General features: G+C 42.5%; 1 protein-coding gene across 1 annotated transcript in view; it reads left to right on the forward strand.

Moving 5' to 3' along the window:
* Positions 1-15,743, forward strand: part of DOCK4 (dedicator of cytokinesis 4) — a 405,568-nt gene that overhangs the window by 376,449 nt on the left and 13,376 nt on the right. The window contains exons 40-46 of the mRNA XM_045511159.2: positions 459-625; positions 3,303-3,389; positions 10,338-10,514; positions 11,244-11,327; positions 14,356-14,475; positions 14,824-14,945; positions 15,275-15,395. Coding sequence (XP_045367115.2) covers positions 459-625; positions 3,303-3,389; positions 10,338-10,514; positions 11,244-11,327; positions 14,356-14,475; positions 14,824-14,945; positions 15,275-15,395 — 878 coding nt within the window. The remainder of the gene's footprint in view (positions 1-458; positions 626-3,302; positions 3,390-10,337; positions 10,515-11,243; positions 11,328-14,355; positions 14,476-14,823; positions 14,946-15,274; positions 15,396-15,743) is intronic.

The following is a 15,743-nucleotide window of genomic DNA, read 5'->3' on the forward strand; positions in this document are numbered from 1 at the left end:
ACAGTGCTGGTTACTGTCTTTGGTTGCATGAGTATCTTCATATTATTTTACAAACAAACAAATACATTTAAAAACGCCCATGCAGGGACTAAAGATAACAGTGTCTCAAGAAAAAGCATTAAAATTAATACAGTTCTGGAATACCCAAGGTTCAAGCCATTCCCACCCATCCCCACCAAAAAAAAAAAATTCAATGATAAATAAATTCACACTTCATAGAAGTTTCAAACTGATACTTTGTCAGAATCACCTACATAAAACTACTTCAAGACCATAGTTTGAGAAGTGGTTTGCTATGAACCAAGTTCTTGGTACCTTGTTAGCAGTTTTTAAAATGACTTTGCCCCAGATAGAAACACCAGATGGTTACCCACCCTCTTCTCTGCCACAGCTCAGCCTAAGCCAGACTTCCATGGAGTTTGCCCAGTCAGGTTCCCTCCTTGACTCTTTAATCCTAGATTTGCAGATATATGCCGTGACTCCCATTCCGGAGAGCCAGGAGGTCCTGCAGAGAGAGGGTGTTCCGGACAACATCAAAAGTTTCTACAAAGTGAACCACATCTGGAAATTCCGCTACGACAGACCATTTCACAAAGGCACAAAAGACAAAGAGAATGAATTCAAGGTAATGGGCAGTTCTTAGGATACACAGTTTCCTTAGACTGTAAGCTCCATGGGGCCAGACACTTGATAAATGTTTACTCAGAATAGAGTCAAGTGACAGAACCAGAAGGGACCAGAAATCATTTAGTCTAGTTGTTTTCAAACTGTTCTGTGTATGCAGGTGTCATGAGGTGCTTTGTAACCAAGCAGAGTTCTCAGCCCAGGAATGCTGACTCAGTGGGTCTTAGAAGAAGCCCTGCATTTTATGACACAGCTAATGCCAGTGGTCTGGTCGTCAGTCCAGTTTTTGAGATCTCATGGTGCAGCTCAGTCCTCTCTTTCATTCATGTTGAACCAGCTGTGGGAACCTGAGGATATTTATTCTCAGAGACTGGAGACTGCCGTGATTAAAGGGCATTAATGAACAGGGGATTCTGGGACAGAACAGCTGGGTAGACACTGGCACGGTGGGAAAGTTCTGTTCTGTCTTTTGCCACATTTTCTGGTTAGAATGTTGTGTAATTAGAACTTCTGAGAGGACCCAGAGTAAAAGCGAACATAGACTCTGTGTGTGTGTTGAGTTCACCATCCTCAGTAATTAGAGTGTGCCTTGCTAATTCTCTCTCACCCAGAAAGGAAAAGGTTTCTCACAGGGGCCAGATGTTTCCACAGGCAAATTATAATCTGTTCTTTTCTTGATAACAGTGACAAGTGAGACCAGTAGAGCCCCAGTTAGTCAGTATTCTCCCCCTAAATAATGTAAAACAAACGCATGGTTGTGGGTGAACTGGCTTAGGTTAGCTTCTTTCATCACGGATAGTCTCTCTGGAAGCTGGGAAACGTCGTCCTAACACTGTCAGTAGTTGATTGTGTGATGTGAACTCACCTTGCCACCCCTCCATAAGCATCAGTTCCCAGCGCTCCCAGCAGTGAGTCCAGGAATTACTCATAGCCAAGTGATCAGAAGGGGAGGCAGCGATAGTTTCGCAGTGTTGTGGTGGGACTGAGCAAAGCACAGTCCTCTGGGAAGGAGTTGTGATGTGACGGGTTAAGTATGGAGGCCAGGAGACCGTTGGAAGACAGCACTGAGATGTTACTGACAAGATCCACGATCGTTTTCTAACCCGTTGTGACACTTATGTTTTTCTTTTTTGCCTTCCAAAGCCAATTAAAGATCATTAGTTTATGATAGAGTTTTCATTGCAATTGTTTCTGGTGAATAAAAAGTCAAAGATCCACCAGAGTCAGGCAGGTGACTTGCCCAGAGTCACATTCTGATGACCCCAGACGCTGTGCCAGAACCTGCTCCCTCTGACACCTCCATTGCTTTCGCTGCTGCACCATGTGTCCTCTTGGCCATCACTTTAAATATTTATCAATGGTGTGGCAATTCCCGTAAATATAAATCTGGCTCTTTATTCCTCTGCTCAGAGCCCTCAGCACCTGGCTTCAAACTGCCCTTCCAGAAGCCTCGTCTCCACCACAGCCCACTCACCCACCCCCATCCGCTCCAGCATTACCAGACTTTTCCCTTCATCTCTTGCCCTTTCATCAGCCTCTCGCGGCTCCGCGCCGGCTGCTGCCTGCGCTGCTTCCCCCGCTCAACGCCTGGCAAACTCCTACTCACTCTTCAAAATTCCGCTCACATGTCACCTCCTCTGAGAAGCGCCGTCCTCCTCCCACAGGGATAGCGTGCCTGCCTGCTTTCTCCTCTGTTTTCCCTCAGCACCTGGAGCATTCCTGCCTCTGCTCACCTCCCTGACACCAGCAGAACACGTGGGGCTTCTACCCCAGGGCCTCTGTTCTGTTCACCTCAGTATAGCTTGGCTGGTGCAAAGAAATCCATTTGTTGTTGTTGAATTGGTGGCACTCTTAGGAATTCTGTAAAGTGTATTATCCACGTGGGGCTACACTGGGTATAAATAAGAGACATGAGGCAGAGGTGCAGAAGCCCAGTTGACAAAAGAGAAACTTGTCATCCACCACAGCTCTTCTGAAACGGGGTGCTCATGTCATGGGGTTGCTCATCCTGGCCAGAGGGAGCCCCAGCTCCTAAGTACAGCTCCTCCTGGGTTACAGCAGTGCAGATCCACACAAGAGAGTGTGGCACAGTGGCTGAGGCAATGGAGAAGTCGGAAGTTCTGGGGCAGGGGTTCTAGGGCCAGCTCTGCAGAGGATGAGAACGTGGCTTTGAGCAGGTCACAGTGCCTCTTGGAGGCTAAGTGTTGTCATCTTTAGAATAGGAAGGTCAGGCTGTGTGATTCCAAAAACTCTTTCCTCCTTGAGGATTCTGTTACTCTAATCCCTTGTGGACTGGCTGACACTAGTACCCCTTCCAGACAAAAATAGCTAGACCCCTTGAGGAGTGGAGAAGGTTTAAATTAGAAATTCAGAGAAACAGTAAAGAAAATAAGGCAATGGCCTGTTTCTGTATTTTTAAGCTTGCTACCTGGACTAGACCATTTATTCTACACAGAAAAAAGTTCCAGGTGATATACAGTAGAATTAACATAAGCTTCAGCATGTCTTACGGTGATAGCTTCCTGAGTGCAAAGGAATTGCCGAGGTGCTGGAAGGGATACTCAAGACAAGCTGACAGAAAACGAAAGCTTGATCACATGGAATGGCAAACGTTAGTCATAGCTCAGTAACTAGGAGGAAGGGTAACTTGGGGACTTAATTTGTTTTGTAATTCGCAGAGTCTCTGGGTGGAGAGAACATCGTTATACCTGGTGCAGAGTTTACCTGGAATTTCCCGCTGGTTTGAGGTGGAGAAGCGTGAAGTGGTAAGGATGCGAGCTTATTCTGAAGTCCTTTCTTGTCACAGCTGCTCACCTGTGGTCAGGCCATGTATTCGTTGCTTCTGCTTTGGACTCGAAGTCCCTGGAAGCACTCATAAGTAAGTTAGTGCATGTTTGTGATACTGGCTGTTAGGACCAAAGCTGGAAGGGGAACGTTATTGTGGACCCAGCTCAGCCGGCCAGAAGGAGTCCTCAAAAATAGCTCTGATGGCGCCTGTACATGACTCTGGCCCTTGAGTTAGAAGAACTGGAATTCCAGCTCTCCTAACTACTCTCCCTCTGTGACCTTCACTGCTTAGCCCGTGCCAGGCCCGTGGGAGACTTACCCACGTTATCTTATTTCATCAACATATCAGAGCTACAAGGTATGTGTTTTTATCCCCATTTTCACAAGTTTTGACAAGAGGTTAAAAGCCTTTGCCAGAGGTCCCATAGCAAGATACTGAAAAAAAGGAGAGACTGTAACCCAGAGTTTTCTGACTCTGTTGCCAGTTATGTGCATCCCTCCCAACCTTACAGGAGCACTTCCTTCCCAAATTATCTTCCACCAGTGGCTTGTCCTCCCTGAAATCTCTCCAAGCACTGACACCACCCTGAGCTTACCCTGTTCTATCACACTACGGATGTAATGGCATTTTCATTTGACAGGGCCAAAAAAATGCAAACAGCTCCCTTAACAAATGGAACTCAGTTCAGCAGACCCCATCAGTGTGGTTGCATTCTTGTCAGGTCTGAATCAAAGGTCCACAAAGCCCATGGCTTCCGTGGAAGAGGAGAGGCCGCTGAAAGCTGTGTTCAGAAAGTCTTATTGTTTTGCTTCCTGCTGAATGGCATGGGCCCAGCCCACAGAAATGTTCTTAGTCATCCATGCTGCACTGATGATTCAGAGAGCCTTCTCAGCTGCTTACTACCCAGAGTGGTAAATTCTGTGAAGTCTCACCAACGTTCCTAACTTTGGAAATCATACACACAGACACACACACACACACACACACACACACACACACACACACACACACACACCCGATAATAAAAAGTAGCATGCTGCTAATGATTAAAGGGGCATTACTAAACACAACCTTTCAAACGTAGGCTGCCTCCCTTATTAGAATATGCAGTCTTATATTCTATCAAACAGAACAAGTCAAACTGGGCTGTTTTGTTCCCTAAACACAGCCCACTTCTGACAGCCTCCTGTCTTTCTCTTGTTCCCACTGCGTGGCATGTTCCCCACCTTCTATTAAAGTTGTTGGTTTACTGCTTTAATTCCTACTGCAGAAGGTCCTGAAGATCAGGGCACATAGTAGGTACTTAATACATACATGCCACACTGAATTGAAATTCCTTGTGCACCAGGCCAAAACCTAGAAGATTCTGAATACCAAAAGTTTTTCATATGTTTGGTACCAAAAGAGTTTTTCATATGTTTGGCTCCAAAATTCAGTTGGCAATAAACCTAACCTGATCTTACCTAGGACCTATTTATGATCTGTATCTCACTTATATGACTATTTATATGCTGTACTACAGAAATATTAATGCATTTGATTAAAGGGAACTTCCCCGGACCCTGCTTGAGGATTACCTAATATATGTGCCCTATATTACCTTTCTAAAATCTGAAAAATTCTGAATTCTGAGACATCTGGCACCAAAGATTTCAGATGAGCTTGTGGGCTTGGTCCTCTGAGTTGTCACCCAGAATGTATTATCCTGTTCTTTCAAAGATGATAATGCCTTTGAACTACTGCTTCCTCAGGAGTTGTTTTTACTGTTTTCAAAACAATATTTTTTTTGATTAAAAATAAGCTTATTTAAAAACTTTTAAACAAGATGAAAAAGCTGTTAAAAGAATGTATAAATAATACTTTTTAAAACTCCAGCTAAAGATAATGCCAGTATTACCACACCCCACATCATAACTATCAGAAAAGTGTGCAGCTCTGCTTTCAGAATTGCCCAGAATCCAGCCACTCGTCACCTCCATGCTGATAGCGCCATCTAGTGCCTGATTTCTGCAGTAGTCACCTAAGGGGTCACCTGCTTCTGCCTTTCTGCCCTCCCCCTGCTGCCTTCTGTACACAGCCGCCAGTGTCCTTTTCAAACTAAAGTTATATCGTATAAAAATAGAGAAAAGATATAATGAACCTGGTTTACCCATCATTTTACTTCAGCAACTATCCAAAAGGCCAATTTTGTTTCCTCTACACCTCTCTGCATTCCCTTTCCCACTGGTTTATTTTGAAGTAAATCTCAGACATCATATTTCATCTGTGTAAGATTTTAGTCTGTATGTTAACAGAAAACATAACCTCGATACCATTATTGCATCTAAAAATTTTAACAGTGATTTCTTGATCACAAAATATCCAGTCCACTCACACTTCTCTGAGTCTTTATTTTATAGGTTTTCATTTGGTTTTGCATTTCTTGTTTGAATCTGGACCCAAGCAAGGGCCATACAATGCAATTGGTTGAAATACCTCCTAGACCCCATTTGATCTGTAAGGTCCCCCCGAATTACTTTTTTTTTTCTTGCAGTTTTTTTTTTGTTAAAGAAACTAGGTTGTCTACCCTGAAGTGTTCCCTTAAGTCTGAATTTTGCAGACTGCGAATCAGTGGGATCATTTAGCGTGTTTCTTTGTTCCTTTTTTTTTTTATATTGGTGGTTAGATCTAGAAGCTTGATAAGATGTTGTTATTTTATTTTTTATTATTTTTTGCATGAATACTTGATAGGTGGTGTTATATGCTCTGGTTGGCAGCCAGTGATGATCATTGCTCCTATCCAGCCTGTTAGGGGTTACAAATGGTGATATTTTATCATTCTTTCTTTATTGATTGGAATACTTCTCTAAAGAGAAACATCCCCTCATCAACTATCTGATTACCCTGAGGTCTAGGAAAGAAGGATAATGCTCTGTTTCTTTCCTTTATTTTCTAGTTTTCAAAATAATTTGGCTCCCTAACAACATCCTTTGAAAGTGATTGGAGAGGTTTTTGTTGGGTTGGTTTTGTTTTTAGTACCAATAGTAACTCATGGATTTAAATGTATTTGGTTTGTTTCAATCCACTGCAGTTATTATTCTTCCTAATTTTCAGTTGTTCCGTTTTGCCCATTGGGAGTCTCTTCAGATTGGGTCCTCAGTCTTTTTGGCAGTTTCCAAGCTGTCTTTGGCACTGAGCTAACACATAGGACCGGTTGTCAAATCAGGCATAGGAGTCAGCATCGAGCTTTACTAATAATTTTAAGGCAATCAAGAGGCTCCAATGAAGCAGGGAGACAGCTGAGACCTCAAGCCTTGTCTTCCAGGTCCTTCTTCCCCTAATCAATAGTAATAATCTGGTCTAATAGTTGGAGTCTCTAAATAAAGCTCACAGAGTTCCTCATACAGGGGGCACATTTGAAGTATGAAATATACTGTGACACATTCCATTTTGTTCCCCAGGGAGTTGTCAGACTTCTCAGGGACCTTCTCCAGGGAAGCATGCCTTACGGACTCTGGGTTTATTTAGTATAAGCAGTCCTTTAGCCAGAGACCTCCTGCTAAGAGCATTCCATAGATACCATCTCTTCCCCCTAGCAGTTGGTCTGTCTAATTTAATTTGAAGTTTCGATTAACAAGGAGATAAGACGAGGTCACCTGCTTTCTCTTCTGTTCCCCAAGGACATCCCTCCAGTAAAGAGACTGAGTGGACCACAAGCCAGCTGCTTTAAGGCCTTCCTCGCTTTCTGGTATGACTAGGTAGACCAGGGTCACCTGTGCAATCCTGCCCCAGACCAGAAAGCAACCATTTCCCCAATGACTCCAATTCTGTTTAGTCGTAAACAGTATTTAAAGATCACAGTCTGGGACCAAAGGAAAATAATTCCTTGATGAACATCTTTACACATCATTCTTTGCACACTTCTTTGACCATGTCTTTAGAATAAGAAGTGAATTGAGCTCTCAGAGGGTCCACAGTGCAACCTTTGATTCATGGATCAGCAGTGGTGTGTGTCAGTTTCTGCCGTGTCTGGAGGAGGTAACTGTCCTTGGGAATAGCCACTTCCCCAGCATCCCCTCCAACACTGGGTGTTGTATATTATTTTAATCCTTCCAAATACTAGCTCAAAAATGATTATAGTAGGGTTTTTTGGCATTTGTTGAAGATGATATGTTTTTATATATTTATTTACTCGTGTGTGCGTGTGTGAATGTACTGATTCCTATTCTTTGTCTAGTTTTCTTCAGTATTTGAGATATATTGATAATTCATCTGGAAAAAAACCTTGGAAGTATATTCCCAAGCTGTTATTTGTCTTTTGCCTGTGTTTATTGTATTTTATTTGATTTACTTTTTAAAATTTTCTTCATATTAATAGCATTTGAATTTTAAAGGTATGACTTTCTTTTTTTATAATTATAGTCAAAAATACACAAAAGTTACCATCTTTACATTTTAAAATGGTTTAGGACAGTATTATTAACTATATGCACGTTGCTGTGTAATATCCATTAACTAATAATTTCCCTTCCTCCCTCCCCCCAGAGCCTGGCAACCACTGTTCTGCTTTCTGTTTCTAAGATGTTTTGTTCACTTTTTAACTTTCAGTTCATCAGAGCTCTCAGACTTCTTCTTTATGATTTAGCTTTTGTGATCATAAAACAAAAGTTTAATGTCCTAAATAATTGGAAAATAAAAACCTGTTTACCACCATTCAGGTAAAGAAACAGAACATTGCCAGTAGTATCTTGTGGGCCTCCTGTGCATCCTTTCCCAATTACGACTCCCTTATCCTAACTTTTATGGTATCCATTCCTGTGCTTCGTTTATTACCTTCAGATGCCTCCTTAAACAAGTCAGTATAGTTTTGCCTGGGTTTGAACTTTATACAGGCATACCTCAGGGATGTTGTGGGTTCAGTTCCAGACCACCACAATAAAGCAAGTCCCACAGATCTGTTAGTTCCCCAGTGCATATAAAAGTGATGTTGACATGATACTATAGTATATTGTGTGTAGTAGCATTATGTCTAAAAAACAGTGTAGATACCTTAATTACTTTATTGCTTAAAAAATGCCAAAACAATGACGAGTAACATCGAGGATCACCGATCACAGATCATCATAACAAATATAATAATGAAAAAGTTTGAAATATTGCAAAATTTGCCAAAATGTGACACAGAGATATGATGTGAGCAAATGCTGTTTCAAAAACGGCACTAATGGACTTAGTGGAGGGTTGTGACAAACCTTCAATTTGTAAAAAGCACAGTATCTGTGAAGCACAGTAAAGCAAAGCACAACAAAATGAGGCATGCCCATATAACCATGTCATACTGTGTGTATTCTACTATAACTCGCATCTGTTGTATTAGTCCATGTTCTCATACATAACTTGTTTGTTTTCATTGCTGTATAATAGTCCACTGTATCCACATACTACAGTATGCTTATGCATTCTACTGTTGATGGACATGGATTTTGGAGATGATGATGAACATTTCTGTACATGTTTTCTGATGCACATATATGCACATCTCCTTCTCTACTTTTCCTCAAATAGATGTCGAGGAGTAGACTTGCTGGATTATAAAATATAATAAATAATGCCAAACTGTTTTCCAAAGTGATTGAACCAATTTGAACTTCTAGCAGCAGGAACTGAGAGCTTCACTTGCTCACATTCTCACTCTCATTTGCTATCGTCATACTTGTTTTTGCCATTCTGGTGAGTGCTTGATAGTAGGTCATGGTGGTATTGCTTTCCACTTCTTTGATCACAAATGAAGTTCAACCCCTTTTCCTATGTTGACTGGTCATTTGGGTTTCTTCCTTTGTAGAGTGCCTGAGTCTTTTGTTCATTTTTAATTGGGTTGATTGCCTTTTTCTTTATGGTTTGTTAGAGTTCTTTATTCTCTCTATGTCCAGAATAAAGAGAACTCTATTGACTACGCTGGGACATCGGCTGTTTGATGGTTTTACATATTACAAATATCTTCTACTTCTGGCTTATCTTTCCATCCCTTTTATAGTGTTTTTTGATGAATGTACATTCTGAATTTTGACATAGATTATTCTAGTACTTTTCAGTGTTGGTTTAAGATAATCTAAGTCACCTTGAAAAACTCTTAATTTGTTTCCTTAACTGAAAGAACCAATATTTAAATGTGCTTATTGTAAGCTTGAATTCCTGGACAGCTGAGAGCTTGGCAGACCTTCTCTTCAAAGAGAATGTCAATGACACTGACAGTCACAGTGCTGTACATATGAAGAGCGCTTTCCTCATTTTCACGATTAGGTCTCTCATACGACCCAGAATTTTTAAGTCATTATTATTCTCTTTGGCTCTCCTTCATCAAATAGACCCTGTGGCATATATGATTATCTTATTTTCTGTAACTCCCAACTGTGTGCCATCCTGTGCCACCTTATGGTACTGTTCTGTATGCATCTGGGGTCCATATGGGCGTATGACCCATCTTCCCAACTGGGCTGAAATCTCCTTGATATCAGAGGATCTGTAAATGCGTCTTTGCATCTCCTGGGTACTCTGCATTAAGCAAGCATCTAGAAAGGTGCTAATAATATGCAGGGCCCCTGAATACTTAGCCCTTCAAAAGAGAAGAAAAACAAGTTTTAAAAGACCTAAAATGCTTGAATTTTCTCTCAGGGATTAAATTGATTGTTGCAGGGTGAGTATATAATTGATGGTTGCTGATTCCACATTTCAACCAATAAATATAATCACCTTCTCTTTCCAGACCTCTCTAATGAACAGCTAATTTGTCTTCCACATCCTTGTCTATTCTGTTGGATGGCCCCTGGTGGAAACAGTGATGGGAGCCAAGGAGGAGCACAGATAATTCGGAACATGGATAATCTACTTTGTCTTTCCTCTTGAATGTCACACAATCCATTATATATTTATGCTCATTTGTTCTCAGGTAGAAATGAGTCCTCTGGAAAATGCAATTGAAGTATTGGAAAATAAGAATCAGCAGCTGAAGACTCTGATTAGTCAGTGTCAGACAAGACAGATGCAGAATATTAATCCCCTGACCATGTGCCTGAATGGAGTTATAGATGCTGCGGTTAATGGTGGAGTTTCCAGGTATCAAGAGGTGAGGATTAGGTATTATTGTCTGCAAGTTTTCAGATGTGATTTCTTAAGGTTTCAGAAATCCTTTTTCAGAATATGCACACATACTGGCCTGTTAACATAGCACTACAATGAACACAAACAGATTTCTTTGTTAAATAGAGCAAACATACAGTCATTTGTGATGCACACTTACTCCATTTCCCAATGTGATATTTTGAGGATAACAGTGTGTGTGTGTGTCTGTCTGTCTGTCTTCTTGGATGAATAAAAGTAGTGAGGGTTTCAGGATTGTTTAATAAATGTCTACCTAAAACATTTCCCTGAGCAAAGAGGTGCACAGACATTGAAAAATCTGATCTTGTTTGGAAGATTCTTTAAGTGGACTTTCATCTGCTGCCTTAGTTTTAAACAGAAGGGCACCTTAGCTTGGACAGTGAGGCCACCATCTTGATCATTCTGAATCTTAAAACTATTTTAGGATGTAATGGGATAAAGCTTATTGAATTGGATTTGCTATTTGTTTGTTTTACAAAAGATACAAGGATTATATACAATCCCTGTTTCCCCTTTAACAACTGTTTCCTTATATTCCCATCTGACCAGCTGACCCCACTCTGAATCACTCCATCTGCCTTCAAAAGTGGTATATACTGGTGTCATTTCTTTAAGGATGTCTTCAAAAACAACTGTGTCTTTTACTTCCTTTGTATCTCTCCTGAAGTAAACCAACTCTCCCTTCTCTTATTAGGCATTCTTTGTCAAAGAATATATCTTAAGTCACCCTGAAGATGGAGAGAAGATTGCCCGGTTAAGAGAGCTGATGCTTGAGCAGGTAAGAGGGGCAGAAATCCATCACCTTCTCCCTCTTTGGGGTAGATACGTGCTTGCTTACCCAGAGTCCCGTCTACCTGGTTTTCTACATCGCTGATCTATCTGAAGCTAGCAGTCAGGGGTTACAGATTCACTTGTAACGTATCCCAATTTGCTAATTTCTACTGTCTCTTTCCACTTTGATGCAAAAAGAAACAAACAAACAAACCCAAAAAAATGGTAAGTAGACTATGGCAGCCCCTTGTAACAAACAGCTGCATGCAGTCTTTTTGAACGTGCTTTGAATGCTCTCTCCCCAAAGACTTGATGCCAACTTTTCACTCAAGATTTCGGAATCAAGTAAGTTCTGGCCAACTCAAAATGAATGAATGAGCAAATGAATGAGTGAGATTCTTGCCTAAATGTTATAATGAGGAAGTGGGCAATCAAAAAATACCCTTTGTTTTAAAACAGTATTACGTTGTGCAGACTTAAGCCTATAGACTAATATGATATGTACCGAACTAGATCCAACCTCATCCTTTTCTCCACCAAAGAAGCATAGTTTATTTTTGCGTATTTGGTTCCATCAAGTACAAAGAACCAGAGTGAATACTCTGTTGCCTGCTCTGCCCCTACTGATAGCTCCTGGCTGCAAATGATTTGAAAAACCTCTGATGGGAGGCTGGGTTCAACAGGAAATAAAGACATTTCAGACTCCTGAAAAATGGAGTATGTATGATAAAATGTGACCAAAGCATCTCTTTCTACTTGATAATACCAAAGTAATACACACAAAAAGCATACTCTTTTGACTTAGGAAACGATGAGGTTGTATCTGGTTTTAGTCCGGACTTTGTGGTTTGTAGGCTCAGTCTAGAAAGCTTAATACTGAAAGAAGAGAAGTGGCCGTGGGCAAGGACCATGGCTCAAAGAGGGTCAGTTGTCCTGCTTCTGGAAAGGAGAGAGGAATTACCTGAAGTAGACCTGCAAGGAAATACAAAATCAGTCAAATTCTCCGCGTGGCCCTGGGGACGATGTAGATACCGGAAGTGACGTGAGCAGCGTAGGTTACCCGGTACTCAGGATAATGGAATGACTTGAGCCTTTGTTGATTCTTAAAAGTATCTATTTTGTAGCACGGTCTCTGTGAGTGGTTTGCCTCACCCCAGGATTCTCATCTGCTGTGTTCAGGCTGGCTGAATTCTTTCCCTAGAGTTAAAACCAAAAGGACTACGAAGAAACCTCTCAAGGAAAATGAAATCGAGGAACCTTTGTTTCCTCCACATCCTGCCTGATTATGTTCATGGGGCTTTGTGGAAAGAGCTGTCGCCTAGGGGGGCATTAGATCCTATCACAAGCCAGGTGGTGCAGGTGACAGCCCTGTGACCTTGGGCAAGTCCCCTTGTCTTTGTGGGACCGTAGAAAGGGGGTTGGGCTGGAGAGGGCACTGTCTAGTAGACATGGAGATGCACTGCCCCAGTGCTCCTGCAGAAAGGACGTGTGGTCCCACCTGCTGGAAGACCCCTTCAGCTTTTAGTCCTGCAGGGATTGCCTCCTGCAGACAGCCACCTAGCCTGAGACCCCCTCCTGCCTGGATGGCCCACATCCAGCAACTGAGGAGGAGATAAAGAGCCTGGCTGGTTGCACCCAACACAGTGCAACTGACAGACCCTTAAAGGTCCAGAGCTCTGCTGGGGTCGGCAAGGGCTGACAGGCTGTCGTGCAGGTCAGTTTCTTCTTTGGTCAAGTCCCGCTTCTGCCCCTCCCTCCCTCCCTTCCACAGGCAGGGATCCCAAGCATACCCTCCAATAAACAGCCTGATGTCCATGCCGGAGCCTCATTCCGGGAGAACCCAAGCTGCAACATTCCCTGGACAGAACGGAGGCCCCTCCCAGCCAGTGTCTGAAATGGAGAGGGCAGGGGCCCCTTCCTATGCTTGGACTCAGCTCCTGCATCCCTTCCACCCTGACCGCAGAGAGCCCCTTGCCCTCTGTGCCGCAGACACACACTCCTCTCCAGCTCTTCCTTTCAAAGTTGTCCTTGATGTTGATTTGAGGGTATTTTTGTCTTCATGCAGATGTGCTGTGGTGGTTGGGCAACCACAGCAGAAGCTGCCTCAGTTCTGACCCCTTAGGAAGGGGCTGGATGCTCCAACCCTCCGCTGTCAGTCCTGGTTGACCTGAGCTTTCAGACTTGAATCTTCACAGGCTGTAAAGATAAAAGACTGTTGTAGTGATGGGTGGTTTGTTTTTCTCTCAGCCTATGGCGTTTGCTCTTTTGACCACTGTCGTGTGGGGGCATTTTTAAAAAATGTCAAAGGCAGCTGCTACTCAAATCAAAGGGATTAAGCACTATTGACAGTTGAACAAAGAAAACGTGAATGTTTATATTCTTTGTGTAGGTCCTCACTGCAGGAAAACTTTTTTTAAGAGTAAGAGCTGTTCCCTTTTTGTGTTATAATAAGTGAACAAGAATAATATATTTTTATTTAAACAAAAACAAGAAGCCTAGCAAGTGTTAGAGAATCCCTGTTCACATATTCCTTCCTCCCTGACAGATTCTGACAATCTGGGAGAGGGAGGGACGGGCACAGACAAACCTGATGGAAGGGAGAGAAGGATAACATAGCGAAGAGGCTGCCATCCAGAAAAGAGAGCCCTGGGGAGGACCACCTGGCCCTACTAACAGGGAGCCCCCTTCGCTGCACCCCCCTATCCCGAGAAGGGCAGGAAGGGGCCAGAGGGACGTGCAGCTGTGTAAAGGGGCTGTTATAGATCAAAAATACAAGGCAGAGAAACTCGGAGTAGTAGGAAAATCAAGTCTTTGGAATCAGAGACCTAAGTTCAAATCCCATTCGTCCTTTAGTGCACACAGGATTTTGCTGCTCCTCATTATCCTCACCTGGACATTAAGGATTGTTCCTGTTGCATCAAATTGAGAGACTAGCAGTAATGCATGAAAATGCATGGTGTGGGGCTTGAGTCCCCAGCAGGCACTTAGAGGAGGTACTTGTTAATGTGGACTTTTTTCCTTATGTTACTATCCAGGCACAGATTTTGGAATTTGGCTTGGCTGTACACGAGAAGTTTGTACCTCAAGATATGAGACCCCTTCACAAAAAGCTGGTCGACCAGTTCTTTGTGATGAAGTCCAGCTTAGGGATACAGGTGTGTATACAAAGTCCATTAGGGGGCAGTCTGACCTCTGCCATTGGCTTTTTGTTAGAGGGATGATGAAGTATCCAATAGTGACATCTTTTGGTTTTTCTACCAAACTGCACCATTTTACCAGAGAGCCCTCAAATACTAAAATTGCATTAACTTCTATTTGCCATGCTCCACTTTTACGAAATCAAAAAAAGTCCATGAGAGGAAAACTTAATACTGAAACTTAACAGGTCCCTATGTAAAGATTTCACAATGCGTAGAATGCACATCGAGTGTGGCGAAATATCTCACGAGTTGTTTTGCCCACATAATTCCTATTCTAAAATATTCTCTTTTCTCCCTCTTTAGGAGTTCTCTGCTTGTATACAAGCCAGTCCAGTCCATTTTCCTAACGGAAGCCCTCGCGTGTGTAGAAACTCCGCACCTGCTTCCATGAGCCCAGATGGTACCAGGGTAATTCCTAGACGCAGGTAAGTCGTATCCTGAATTATCTCACAATCTGGCATCCCCACAAGATGATCTGCAATGATTCTCTTTTTCTTTATGGCACAATTTGTCAAATACGCTATTTCTTAATGAAATAATTAACCCTCGAGGCAGCGGCAGACAGCTGCCACGGGTAAAACAGTAACAGCATGAGAAATAAATAAGCTCAAACATTTGATTACATTGAGGCACACAGGCGATGACAAAATGGGATGTAGATTTTTTTTTCCATTTGGTTTTATACCACGCCAGCATGTGATAAAGTCCAATAGAGAGACTGAGTTAATGAGCATTTTCTTTCCCCCCGAAACAGCCCATTAAGTTACCCAGCTGTCAACCGATACTCTTCCTCCTCACTGTCCTCACAAGCGTCTGCTGAAGTAAGCAATATTACAGGGCAATCAGAAAGCTCTGATGAAGTCTTTAACATGCAGGTACTTGATTGGCTTTTTTGTCTGGTCGTGTTTATTTCCTTTCTGTCTCCATCCTGAGAGTTTCTGTTCCCTCTGCTGTGCTTATGAACAGACCTTCAAGTGAGAACTTGACTTAAGGACAAACCTTTCAACGCTTGTGTTGCCTTCTGGGTCTCTGGGGTCTACAAAGATGATTCTCTCAAAGCTGCCTCATCTGCTCTGAGAAGACAGGAGTGAGCAGGGGTCGCGTTGGGCTCTGCCTCTGATCCCAGTCTTCAGTCCAGGACTCCTGGAGCTTGTCATCACCGACTAGATGCCTCTTAGCATTTCTGGGTTTTGTTTTGTTTTGTTTTGATTTAAGATGATATA

The sequence above is a fragment of the Camelus bactrianus genome, chromosome 7 (genome assembly GCF_048773025.1).
Source record: "Camelus bactrianus isolate YW-2024 breed Bactrian camel chromosome 7, ASM4877302v1, whole genome shotgun sequence".
Classification (NCBI taxonomy): domain Eukaryota; kingdom Metazoa; phylum Chordata; class Mammalia; order Artiodactyla; family Camelidae; genus Camelus; species Camelus bactrianus.